The sequence below is a fragment of the Elephantulus edwardii genome, unplaced genomic scaffold, assembly GCF_000299155.1.
Source record: "Elephantulus edwardii isolate Elephantulus edwardi_28Jun2011 unplaced genomic scaffold, EleEdw1.0 scaffold00072, whole genome shotgun sequence".
Taxonomy (NCBI): domain Eukaryota; kingdom Metazoa; phylum Chordata; class Mammalia; order Macroscelidea; family Macroscelididae; genus Elephantulus; species Elephantulus edwardii.
In genome coordinates this window covers 10,069,245-10,083,044 of record NW_006399822.1, presented here as the reverse complement: position 1 = coordinate 10,083,044, position 13,800 = coordinate 10,069,245, and the positions used below count along the sequence as shown (strand labels likewise).

The 13,800-nt window shown below is 39.9% G+C and overlaps 1 protein-coding gene across 2 annotated transcripts in view; it reads left to right on the top strand.

Annotated features, from left to right (window-relative positions):
- Positions 1-3,442, top strand: part of CNTNAP4 (contactin associated protein-like 4) — a 329,264-nt gene extending 325,822 nt beyond the window's left edge. For both annotated transcript variants that reach the window (XM_006888821.1, XM_006888820.1), the window contains one exon: positions 3,249-3,442. In XM_006888821.1, coding sequence (XP_006888883.1) covers positions 3,249-3,442 — 194 coding nt within the window. The remainder of the gene's footprint in view (positions 1-3,248) is intronic.
- The last annotated feature ends 10,358 nt before the right edge of the window (positions 3,443-13,800 follow it).

The following is a 13,800-nucleotide window of genomic DNA, read 5'->3' as shown; positions in this document are numbered from 1 at the left end:
AAGGCATCAATTCTTCTTCTGTCATCCTTAGTCATATAGTCCAGCTCTCTGATGCGTAGAAAGTAATTGTGAAGACCATGGCCTGGATCAGGCACACCTTAGTCTCTAAGACTGACATTGTTGCTCAGTTCTCCATAGAATACAGTAATCTCAGAGTTCTCAGTACTCTGCAGAGGTGCCTGACCACAGGTTTCCCCAGTGCAGTTTGCCTTTTGATTTCCTGACTGCTGGTGCTAAGAGTGTTGATGGTGGAACCAAGCAAGCTGAAATTGTTAACAACCTCAATCTCTTTTCCATCCATCTATCATGATGTGGCCAATAGCAAATTAATTTTCTGATTAGAGAGTGCTCCTTTGAAGCAAAGATGGTAGGACTTTCATATGCTTTGAGCATGCTTTCAGGGGGTGCTGGTTTCTGGCTAGGGACATCACACCTAGAAAAGTCGCTGAAAAAGAAGACGACCTTCAGTGAGATGGGTTCACGTGGTGACTCCAACAATGGGCGTAAGCACAGCAGAGGCTGTGAAGAGCAAGCAGGATGCAGCAACGTGTCATTTGGTTACACACATGGTGGCTCTCAGTGAGGGGTGGCAGTGTTGCACCTAACAACAACATCAACAATGATAACCATTCATTAGTTCATGCTCCAGATTGCAAATGCAGACACGAGTCATTTATGCTAGGATTATAAAAAAAGAAACTGTTTACCTTTCTCAGGTAAGGCTGATGTATCCAAAAAGCCCCTGGGTTTTGTTGTTGTTTTATTTTTTTGTTCTATTGGCCATAGTGAACTTTCCCAGCACACGTTATGCTCGTGAATCCACTGTGATTGATCCCTTCCAAGCTGTAAATTGCTTAGACTGTATTACTGTTAGATAGACTCACTTTAAACTATTCTTGTCTAGAAAATGACATTAGTTAACACCTCACCCCCATCTCATCAGAAAAGTCTTTAAGTGTTGGGGAGCTGCCAACAGATGACATCGTTTTCCAAATTCTCATTTTCATTTAAAAGCATGGATTTTTGTCATTGGCAAGATGCACTGTACTGTCACTTGTTTTTCTTGAAGTGACATGCTTACTTCATTCATCGTAGAGAGAAATGCTGGCAAATACACCCAGTTTCAGCAGCCACAGTTTGTCAGTCATTCTTTCAAGTAAAATCAGTGTTCTATGAGACAAAAAAAGCTGCTGGCTTAGTTCTCAGCATTTCTGTTCACCCAGGGGCTTTCCTTGCAGCCAGAATTTCAACGTGCTGCAAAAATCCCTTCTGTGTGCTTCCCATGCTCGTACACAAAACACCAGGTATACACACGTTCAAGGGTCAAGACGTAGTGGAATGAGTCATTGCTTCATCTAGGACATTCTTAAGTGTAATTGCCTGACAAGTGAAGAATTCAATGAGCACTGCTCCTGCGTGATGTCTTTGACTTACTTCCTGCGAACACCCCAGAGGTTTCTATCTGACCTTGTCAACAGAGTGAAAGGCCATCTTAGCATTTTCGTGGAAATGGTTTTGCCCTTGTGGACCCTTCTCAAAGTGTCCTGGGGACTCACAGGAATTCACAGACCACACGTTGATGACTAGTCCCTTAATGTAAACCCAGGTGGAGAACTGTTGATAGAGATAATGATGGTAGCAATTAGAAGATTTATAGCCAGATAGGCCACATAGTCAGTGTTCATAAATAGAAGTAATATACATACCTTCCTGTCTGGGCTACTCATTTATAAGTGTATATTACATATATATATATATCTTATTCTTACTTTTTAACAGTTTGACAAATATCATTGAAAACTAACTAATTAAAAATTGATGGGCCCTTTAGAGTAGTGAGAGAAGATCTTCACCCTGAAACCCACAGCGTCCCTTTTCAGCAGGAAGTAGCTAAGAGAATACGCCATCCCCTTTTCCTTATGAATCAGGGTGAAGTCTCTCTCAGGGAGGAGTGATAGGGAATGGCAAAGGACACACCGACAAAGGAGATTAATCAGAACTGACTTTGACGAGTACTGTGGCAATTGGACAATTAAAACAGACATTCGGATGGCGGGGAAGAAGAACAAACTGGGGAGGAGGGTAGAGAGAATGGTGCAGCAATGAAGGAATGAAAACCCAAAATCCCTGTAAATGTTCATTAAAACTAATAAAATTTTAAAAAAAATGCAAAAGCATATTCAGTCCTTTAAAGAAGATAATAATATTATACACTTTATTTTTAAATGAAAATATTCTAAACTTTTTAATTATGATTTGAAGAAATGTTCGTAAAGCAGATCAACCATTGGAAAATTTCATTTTGGGTGAGCCTTTAGGGTGTAAATTGGTTTTCCATTCAACAGTTCATATGTACCGTACCTTGATTCATGACATTGATTGCAATCAGTACTTTATACTGTTAAAAGAATTTAAACGTGTCTGGGTGTTAATGTAAAAATGTCCCATGTTTTTAGTTACATCTGTGGTTATTTACTGCCAACACAGACCTGCTTCATAGCTGACCCTCCAGAGGGTTTTCAGAGGCACTAAAAGGGACGGAAGGAGATGGCTCATCTTTCTTTCAAGGAGCAGATGGTGGATTCAAACCACGTTCCTTGGAGTTAGCAGTGCAACTCCTTTCCACGGAGCCACCAGAGCTCCCTTCAGTGACGTGTAGGCATGGGTAAGATAAATGCACTAGGAAGTGGTTCAAATCTACCATCTGCTCCAAGGAGAAATACAGGCCTGTCTCCTCTCATGGGATTAGCTGCCTCTGAAAACTTGCTGGATGGTTAGATGAATTGGTTCCTGCTGGACAATACGTAAGAACAACAGCCACAAAGAAGAAATCCAGTTATAATATGCATTCAGAATAAAAGTAATTGATCCCAGAAGGATGACAGAACTCAGAAGTAAACTCAGTATTATGTTTTCATTTGACTTAGAGATAGCTGAAGTGTTGATAGCTCTGAATTATCGTTGTTGTTATGTACTGTCAGGTGGAATCAGCTCCTAGCTGACCATTCAGCAGGTTTACAGAGGCAGTAAATGGCATGTGAGGAGCTTACCCACCTCTTGCACACAGAGCAGCTGATAACTTTGGACCATGTGTCTTTGGGTTGGCAGCACAACTTCTTACCACTAAGCCAGCTGGGCTCCCTGGACCGTAATTTATTTTTTTATAATTTATTCTGGCGTCAACACACTTCTATCAGCACAGAAGTTCTGACTCTGTATTTCTCTTCTCTTCTCTCTTCTCTCTCTAGGTCTGATCGCTGTTGTGATCTTTATCTTGCTTTGCATCACTGCCATAGCCATTCGCATTTATCAGCAGAAAAGGTTATACAAAAGAAATGAGGCAAAGAGGTCAGAGAACGTAGACAGTGCTGAGGCGGCCCTGAAAAGCGAGCTTAATATACAGAACACAATCAATGAAAATCAGAAAGAGTACTTCTTCTGACTGGCAACTGTGGTCTCTCTTACAATTCTGACAGTGTGTTTTAATAGCCAGGGGCTTTCAATGGACAAACAAAAGATGCTCTTACAGTGAATGTTCAGACAATGGATTTGCAAAACTGAGCTGCCTTCCTGCATTCCTCCAGGCTCAAGAGGGCTCCCAGGAGCCGCCATTCCCTCCTCTCCCATGGTCCCCATTCGACGTAACAAGCATTTAGAAATCGCTGTTAATTTCCAACTGCCCTGATATATGATCTGCGACAGAAGTTGAACTTGCTACATCCTATGGTTTTTAAATGTCAGAACTGTAGCCCTGGTCTCTCACCATGTGATTGCATACGTTTTGTTAAAAGTTCATGTCAGACTTGGACCATAACGACCTTGCTTTATTTGAGTGCATTTTCTGTGTTTGCTTTGTTGTCCTCATGGTGTTATACATAGACCTGGAGATCTTCTAAGATCCTGTGTGGCTGATGGTGACAACTTCTATGGCCAAGATTCTGCAAAGCCCCTTTGCCTTCTCTGTATCACATTCAATACAATACATCAGTAGTCTGGAAAGATGTTTTGTTGTTGATGATTTGTTTGCATTGCTCCTTTTTCTTTTAAAATCTGACTCTTCTTAACTGCTTTGGATACGTTTGGTTTTAAGCAGCAGATTTCAACTGTGAACATAACAACTCACCTTCAACAAGACTGAAAGAATGCAGTGGTTCTCAGTGTGTGATGTCTTGCCTTTACAAACCTCTCTGTTTAATTTGCTATCACTATTTAGTAATGACAGTCGTTAGCATCCTGTCTATTGCCAATCTCCCAAAGAATGTGTAATGTTTTCAACTAAGTTTGCTTATATAAAGAACGTAATTCTTAACGCCGCAGGTACTCTTTTTTTTTTTTTACGTTGCTAACTGTAATTCTGGGAATTGCTTCCCCAAATCTTGGGCGACTGTTGATTTTCTTTATAGTTTCTGCTTTTCTTTTCTGCAGGTGCATCTTTGACTCTTCTTTGATCTTCTGTGACTTTATTCCCTGGAACAGCTTTCCTGAATTAGGACAAAGATAATATGAGCCGCAGCACCCGATTCCCGGTCCCAATCTCTATCCTGATTTAGGCTTCCACCCAGGAGACAGAATTGGAACATCAGCTTTGACTCTTGCCTTCCTGCAGAGCCCGTAGAATAGTTACAGGATGCTCCTTCTCCTGAACAATCAACCCCAAATCTGCCCTTCCGCTCATTTCTGGCTCTGATGCTGAGATCGGAGGTCAATTTCTCAAAATTTACCAAGAATCAGTATAAGATACTAGTTGGTACATTCTCATTATGGGGTATCCACATATTAGGAGATCAGTGAGTTCTCAATAACTGTATGGGAATTGATTAATACCTAATATTGAGACCACATAATGATGATACAACCATGACCAATCCTCTGAATTCTAGAAACCAATCTGATAATAAAGGCACTGTGTTCACCATACTCATAATTCTCCCTTGCCTACCAAGTAAAAATCATATGGTTTAATTAAAACCTGGGAATCTTCAAAATGTATACATCAGATGTTACTATCAGATTCTATTTTGTGTTTTCTGTATTAACTCTCTTTACAAGAATGCCTGGTCTTCTCTCATCTGTGTTGATGTTTCTGTAAATGCTTGGCTAAGATCTTAAGGCTCTGAATTAACAGATACAAAGTGTTTATTTTGCCCATCGGTGGGGTTGGCCTCTTTGGTAGCTGGCGCGGAGGCAGGGGTATAGAGATGAGCCGTATAACAGGTACTAAGATCGGCCCTGTTGCGACCACATCTTAGCGGCAGAACACACTGGCACATTGTGCGTGATCGCTTTCATTTCTTGGTTTGCAACCCATTCCTCCTTCTGTTCTTAATAAAATGCAAAGTATATTTTAAGACAAGTTGTATAAAAAATAAGATTAGGGAATTAAGCTTAATTTTTTTTCCTTAAAGCAGCAAAATGTTATGTAGATGTACATTTATGTCCCCTTCACTATTGTGTGTGTGAGCTTAAACCTTTTAGCACATCCTGTGATTAAGAACTATTGACTTCAGCTAAATTTCCTATGGGATTTTTACTTTGCACTGGGTCAAAAACAGCAATACAAGATAGAAGATGGTTACTGCTTGCTACAAGGAAAGGAAATTTATTCTCCATTTAAAGTTTTGCCAGCAAATAGTTACTGGGTTACAAGTGTTTACTAAAAAGAATATTGTTTATTTAAAGAGGCTGAGGTCTTGGTTTTGGTTTTTTATGTATCTTCTCCATAGAACTTGGCCAGTGAACATTATTCAGATGCACAGATAAGAGACTGAAGACTAGAGTGTACCATTCTGTGATACAAAAGATTTATATACATATAGAAATATATATGTTTACATGTGTATAAATACATATATTGTTGTTATTGTGTATCATTGAATCAGCACTGACCCTCCAGCAGGTTTAAGAGGCGGTAATGGAACAGGAGAAGATTGTCCGTCATTCCCCCACGCAACAGCTGGCAGATTTGGGATTGCAGCACTGATTCTTACCATTAGGCCACCAGAAGTCCATGTATGTATGTATGTGCGTATGTGTCTATATATAAAAATATAATTTCAAGTGAAACATTATATGGTCAACAAAATAATGTTGTTGTTGTTGCCTTCAAGTTGAACCCAACTCATAGCGACCCTATGAACCAAAGGCCTGAGGCTCCTCTACAACTGTTGACATTTATCAAAGTTCACAGAGTTTCTGGAGGCATGTTATTTGTCTTTAAAAAAATTCTTTTCCAACTGCATATACAGATTATGACTTTTGATGACTGTATGTAAAACAGAGCAAACAAAAACCATTTCATAGTCCTGCATTATCTTCCTGACTGCCACCATGTTTTTCACCCTTAATATTCACCCTTGATTCTGCTAATCCATTTCAAGAAGGGTCTCCCACTGTCTTGATTCACCAAACTGCTTCATCAAATGCATTGTCCTTCTCCAGAAATTGATCTTTCCTGGTAATGTGTCCAAATCTAGTACACTGGACAGCGCTCTGTTATTTTCTGACAGGTTTTCACCGGGTAATTTTCAAAAGTCGATTTCTAGGCCTTTTCTCCTGGTCTGTTATTGTTTGGAAGCTCTCCTGAAATGTGTCCACCAGGAATGACCCTGTTGAAATGCCAATGGCAAAGCATCCAGCATCCTAGCAACAAGCAAGTCACTCTGGTACAACAAACACACAATTTGTAACTTTTCCCATGATTCTTGGTTTTTAAATATAATTTTTATTTTATACTGGTTTACTTATCAAGTTCATATACTCAATGATTGCTTTTGAGAACAACAAATTATTTTAAAGGTAAGTAAACCAATAAACAGATAAAAGAAGAAACCAAAACAACCAGCCAACCAAAAAGAAGTTCATCTAGGATCAGAGTCCATAATGATTCTGGAGGCTACCGAGACCACTGAAGGTCCTTGTGTGGTCTGAGCTATTTATACTTGTCTACTGACTAACATGATGGTTTTAAGTAGTTCAGTGCCAGAAAGTCCTGGCAAGTTGCTTCTGTTAAGATTACAGCCAACAAAGCTTTATGGTGTTCCATTGTGTTATAGAGTTCAACTCTGTGATGTGTGGGTTTCCATGAGTCAAAGCTGACTGAATGATAGTGGATTTGGTTGTAGTTGTGGAGAGTGAAGGCAAGGTTCTAATTAAGATCCCTCATCACTTCCTCTAGTGCCAGCCAGCTGTCTATCAAGTTGCTTGTGACTCCTGCCGGCTGCAGTGTGTAGAACAGAATTGCAGTCCACAGGGTTTTTAAGTTGTGACTGGGAAGCAGACCACTAGACTTTTGTTCTGAGGTATCTCTGGGTGAACTTGAACTTCCAACCTTGAAGCTAGCACCTGTGTGTTTAGCTGAGTGCACCATATAAGGATTCCTTACTTGGTCTCATGACATTTCCTAGTTTCCCTGGATGTAGCACATCCTGAAGCAATCACTAATTATTTCATCAGAAAAGCCACCCTGAGAATGAGTGCAGCTGATGATATTCTGTGTTCTCAGAACTTGCTGTGTGACGGAGTGTAAACTCTCACTTTCTTTTCCGTCTTATTTTGAGACTCTATATCTACAAGTACAAGATGAAAAAACTTTTGTTGAGTTCACTGGTAAGTCTTTTTTATTTTTCCAAAGATTTTAAAATACACAGTCTTTTCTTGCCTCCTGAGATGTTTATGTGTGTTTTCAGACTAGCTTCTGAAGTAGTTGTTAAAACAAGCCCCAGACCCAAGATCCTGTGTTACGTTCCAGTTTGACTTTGATTTCCCAGCTGATGTGTTCAAGGACTTGATGACAGGTAAGCTTGACCCTGGATCACCTGATCTACCAGGTACAAGAGTCATGTGACACCAGTTCTTCAGATTGCTGTTAGTGTTACTGGTGCTGAGAGACTCTCACACTTCCCTCTTTCAAGAAATATGTCGAAGTGGAGAAGCCCAAGGTGAAATCCTTACCCCAGACTCTACTCTCTGAGAAAATATAAATCACAGTTTTGAAAATATGGAAGACTTGCATATCTATCAAAAAAGAACTTCTTGTTGTAAAAATACCCAATCTGTATATTTGAAGAGCAAAACTTCCTAAGCTTATAGTCTAACCCTCACTTAATGGGTTGCTAGTTTCCAATCTTTGCAAGCAAAAAAAAAAAGAATGGAAACCAGAATGACCCACATTTATAGTGGTCTCTCCAGTGCAATCAGTCTCTATCCTTGGTCCTATTTTTAACATTTTTATAAAAAATGTATGCAGCGAGACCTAGTTTTTAATGATGCATTGTCAGATATTCAAACAACAAAAGATAAAATAGATAAACAGCATATCATAAAAAAAGAAATACTTTTGTTCATCAAAGACATTTATTAACAAAGTGAAGAGTCTGGGAAAATGCTTTGGGGATCCATATGGCTGATAAAGATTTAATTTCCTATATATATGTATATATATATCATCTTATACAACTTAACAACAAAAGATAAATAACCAAACCAAAAACAAATATGATCTCATTTTTATGAAATAAGTAGTTATGTAGAAATTAAAACATTGTTAATGGTAACCGGGCACGGGAGAGAGAGGAGTAGGGGGCGTTTTGCTTTTGGGGCATTACTTTTATGTTAATGGTCATGGAAGTACTTGCAAAAGGATAGTGATAATGGTGATACAACTTAAAGACCGTACCTCACACCACATGTATAAACTGCTGAGACTGTGTGTGCTTTGCTTTGTATTTTCATGACAATAAAAATTTTTAAAAACATGTGCACATACTTTAAAAAAATCAAATCACTTAGCAAAACTCACAGGAAAACAGATTTCTGTTACACATCCCCATTCCCATCAGATTTACAATCAGATTCCCATCAATTCTATGTTTATGAATTACCAGTTGGTTTTCTTGGGAAGTAATGGAGGCAGAGGCGATGGTGTGGGAATTGTGTTAGGGATAGTTCTGGAGCTCAGCCTCTGTGGGGAAGAGGGTGACTCTTAGGATGCGACAGGTAGAGATGCTGGGCTCTGGTGCAGTCACAACCAGGGCTCAGAGATGTCCTGAGTCTAGATTGGTCATTTTTACCCCTCTGAGAACACTGGTGGCTCAGGGTAGAATCATCACCTTTTGCAAAGAACTGTGTTCTGTCCTAGACCAGTGTGCCTCTTATGCAGCCCTGTTGTTATTGTGTACTGTCAAGTCAGAACTGACCCATAGCTGACCCTCCAGCGGGTTTTCGGAGATAGTTATCAGACAGGAAGAGATGGCCCATTCTTCTCTCGCAGAGCCACTGGTGGATTTGAACTGTGTGCCTGTGAAGTCATAGTCATGGACTGTCTGTCAGGCAAAACCTAAGTGTTATTATGAAGCTGGACATGTTTTGACAGAGCTTCCAGACTAAGACAGACTAGAAAGCAAGGCATGCAGTCTATCTCTAAAAATCATACAAATGCTATTAATCGGATCTGCAGGAACGGGTGCCCTGTCATTCTCCGTCACATGAGTTTGCCTGATTCAGGGACTGACTCAACAATACTTGACATATAATCTCCATACCCATAGTTTTATCAGTTGTCCTGCTAAGTCTTTAATATGAAAAGATAGTATCTTTGATACTGAAAGTTTTGAGGTACCTTCGCTCTTGATGTATCTTTAGGTTTCTTTGGTCTAGAACAGTTCCTTGGAATTTTTTTCATCTCTATTTTTATGAAGATTACAGGCTAGCTCGATCATAATACAGCCTTCAACTTAAATTTCTCTGATGTCTCTCATAATTGCATTCGGATGACACATCGTTGGCAAGGATGTCACTTTCACAGGTGCTATGTTTTTCTCATTGACTCCTAGCAGTAAGGACATGGTTTAATTTGTCCCGTAACTAATGATGTTCACTTTGAATGCTTGATGAAGGTAATGCCTGGCAGGTTCCTTAACTATAAAGTTTACCTCCGTTCTTCAAAGGCAGTGCCAACAGTGATGGTTCATTTTATGTGTCAGTTTGGCTGGGCCTGTTCTTTAGTCAGATGCTAAAAAGTAGGTGTTGGAGTGAAGGAGTTTGGTTGATGTCATGAACATCTACAATAAACTGTAAGTAAAAGAGATTACCTTTCATAATGTGCTGAGCCTTGTCTGAGGAGTTAGAAACTTTTTAAAAAAATACAGTGACAAAGGAAATGACATGAAAATGTAGCTTTCATGTGTTTTTCAGTGTATAGTATATATACTGTATGAAGCATGGGTTAAAAGGGCTGTGAAAGTTATTGGTAAGGTTCTTGGTCAATATTAAGGTCTTATTAATTATGTTTTGGGAATTCGAAAGTTATATGAGGATGTTTTTACTCCATGGGTTCATGTGTGCCTAATCCTTTCATTGTTCCGGGGTCAGTCATCATTGTTTCTCTTTAGACACTGTACAGTGTGTCTACCTAGTACCTCCTTTCTTCTCATGTTGTGAATAACAGCAATCTGTTCTTTCATATTCAATAGGATTTCATTTTATGAAAGCAGTACTTTTACTCATTCAACAGTTGAAGGAAGTCTGGACTGTTTTCAAATTTTTGCTAATAATAAATCATATATATTTATAATACATGTATATGTCTATAATTAGTGGCATGGGCATGCTCACCACTTCTTGCCAGGAAATTTAGAGGGCAGCTACTTGGCTGACTGGAAGAGGTCCATATTTGTTTCCATTCCCAAGAAAGGTAATCAATCCAATAGAGTGTGGAAATTATTTAACAATATCATTAATGTCACATGCAAGCAAAATATTGCTGAAGATCATCCAAAAATGACTAGAACAGATAGAGAATTTTCAGAAGTTCAATTTGGGTTTAAAAGAGGCTGTTACACCAGAGGTATCATTGGTGTTGTGGAATGGATCCTGGCTGAAAGCAGAGACTATCAGAAGAATGTTTGTTTCATTTACTATGCAAAGGTATTTGACTGTGTGGATCATAACAAACTAGGGCTGACACATTAAGAATGGGAATCGTAGAACACTTAATTATGCTCTTATGAAACCTCTTTCTAGACTAAGCAGCTCTTGTCCAGACAGAACAAGGGGGCACTCCATGATTTACAATCAGGAAAGGTGTGTATCAAGGTTATATCCTTTCTCCATATCTATTCAGTCTGTACACTGAGCAAATCATTCGAGAAGGTGGACTTTTTGAAGAAGAATGTGGCATCAAGATTGGAGTAAGATTAATCAACAACCTGTTATACAGATTACACAATAGTGTCATAAACCTTGAGAATTGGCTTTTCTAGCCATTGTGTTAGCCTCCACCTGGGGGTATGATCTCCAGTTACCTTAACTGCAGGCACATGGTCTTACAAATCAACAGCAGTTGTGGGACCAGTATAAGAAACCACTTTCAACACTGTGGGTGGTAATCATGGTAGAGAAACTATGAAGAGACTGTGTCACTGCTGTGAAGAAATTGTGGCAAGGTGTAACCAGAGGAAACTTAGAGAGAAAGACTACTGTTAAAGGTTTTGTTTGCTGGATGAGAGAAGGAAAAGCTGACTTGTAACTGTTCTGTGATAACATTTCCTGGATGACTGAGGAAACCAGAACCTTCTTGCATTTGTGCTGTAGAACTGAACCTGGACTTTGATGAACTAAGGAGTTGGGCCTTGTTAATCTGGCTTGGGACTCCTGGACTAAACCTGGACTTGCATTGTGAAGTATTCTTTGCCTCCCCTACTCTTCAACCTACTTCCTAATAAACCCCATAAATGTGAGAAAAGTCTTTGAGTCTTGCAACAAACATCAGACCCAATGTGGGGTGGCATGTCTGACTACGTAGCTATTTATTGATGGGAACACTTCCCTTTATGAAGCAGGCATAAGTCAGACTTGGCATCCTTCACGTTATTGCTCCTCCTTCACATACACCCTTGCTTGCTGAAAGTGAAGAGGACTTGCAATACTGGCTACAGAAGATAAAATATTATAGCCTTCTATATGAATTGCATCTCAACATCAAGAAGACAAAAATCCTCACTGTTGGGCTAATAAGCCACATCACGATAGATGGATGAAAGATTGAAATGATCAATGATGCAATATTACTTGGATCCACTGTCACCACCCTTGTTACCAGCAGTCAGGAGATCAGGAAGCATATTTCATTGGGCAAGTCTGCTGTCAGGGAACTCTACAGAGTATTGAGGAGCAATGCTATCAGCCTGCAGACTAAGGTGTGCCTGATTTAGGCTGTGGTCATCACTTGCTGTGCATCTGAGAGTTGGACGCTGAATAAAGATGACAAAAGAAGAATTGATGCTTTTGAGCTGTGGTGTTTGAGAAGAGTACTGAATATCACATGGACTGCCAAAAGAACAAATATCTTAAAAAACAAATACCTTAGAGAAAGTGCACCCAGAATTCTCCTTGGAGGCGCGCGCGTGCGCACACACACACATGCACACATGTGAAGCATTGCAATCCCAAAGGCACACAGCTGGAATTCACCTGCTACTCCACAGGAGAAGGATAGGCAGTCTCCTTCATGTGATTTCAAAAACCTGCTGGACGTTTAGCTAGGGGTCACTTCCAACTCAAAGACACACGACAATAACAAACACATACAAATTTCTGGTTTTGTATAAACATAAGGGTTTTTTTTTAATTATTCATTAATATCTAGAATTAGAATTGCTAGATATATATGTATTTCATTTTATAAGAAACTGTCACATGGTTTCCCATAATTGCAGGGTCATTTAGCATTCCCACCAAATGCTGATATCGTCCCTCTCTACTTCCTTTTTCCACCCTTATGGACTTTGGGACCATTCAGCTATTTCAGGATAATGTCACTATCTTAAGACCATTTAAAGTAAAACCCAAACCCACTGTCATCTATTGGATTAGGACTCAAAGTGACTCTTTAGGGCCAGTAGACATGCCCCATAGGGTTCCCAAGGCTGTGTTCTTTACAGAACCAAACTGCTGTCTTTTTCTTACAGACCAGCTGGTGGATTTGAAACACAGGCCTTCGTTTTATTGGGCTTGCTATCTTTCACTCTAGATCCTTTATATTTGGACCTTTCCAAACGGCAAATCTTCTCTCAATTGTCTCTTTATGCTTCTGTGATAAAATGTTCCTGCAGTAACTTCCTCTCTTTCTACGTCTTCAGCTGGAAGTGTACGTATTTCCTATTTTCTTACATCTGTCACACTTTCCTTATGTGTAACAAATGCAAATAAGCAGTGAATCTCGCCAGAGGGGAACCTTGGCCCCTGCCAAGCTGGCTTCCTGCCAGTCCTCCTTTCTCTTGTGAAGGGATTGAAAAATTCCACAACTGGACTTCCTCAGTATCTTTATATTTAAAAATCCACTGCTGTGGAGTGAATGCCAACTCACAGCAACCCCTGTAGATTAGAGGAAAACTGCTCCATGGGATTTCCAAGCTTGTGACTATTTTCACAAGTAGATTACCTCATCTTCCTCCCACGGAGTGACTAGGGGGTTCAACCACCGAGCCTTTGGTCAGCTGCTGAGCATTTAACTACTAGACCAACAAGACATCTATATTGCTCTCTGTGCCCCCACCTCCACCATCCCTTTCTCCTCTTCCATCTCCTCTCCTCTCCTCCTCCCCTACCCCCACCCCCCCTCTTTAAAAACTTGCCATTGAGTTTATTCTGGCACATAGCAGCAACTCTAGAAGAATAGAGACCATCATGCTGAGTGAAATAACTCGGTCACACAAGGACAAATACTACTTAAGTCCACTGTTATGAAAACAGGAGGGTAACTGAGCAAGAAATGTGTGCATTCAGAAGGGGGAAGGGGAAAGG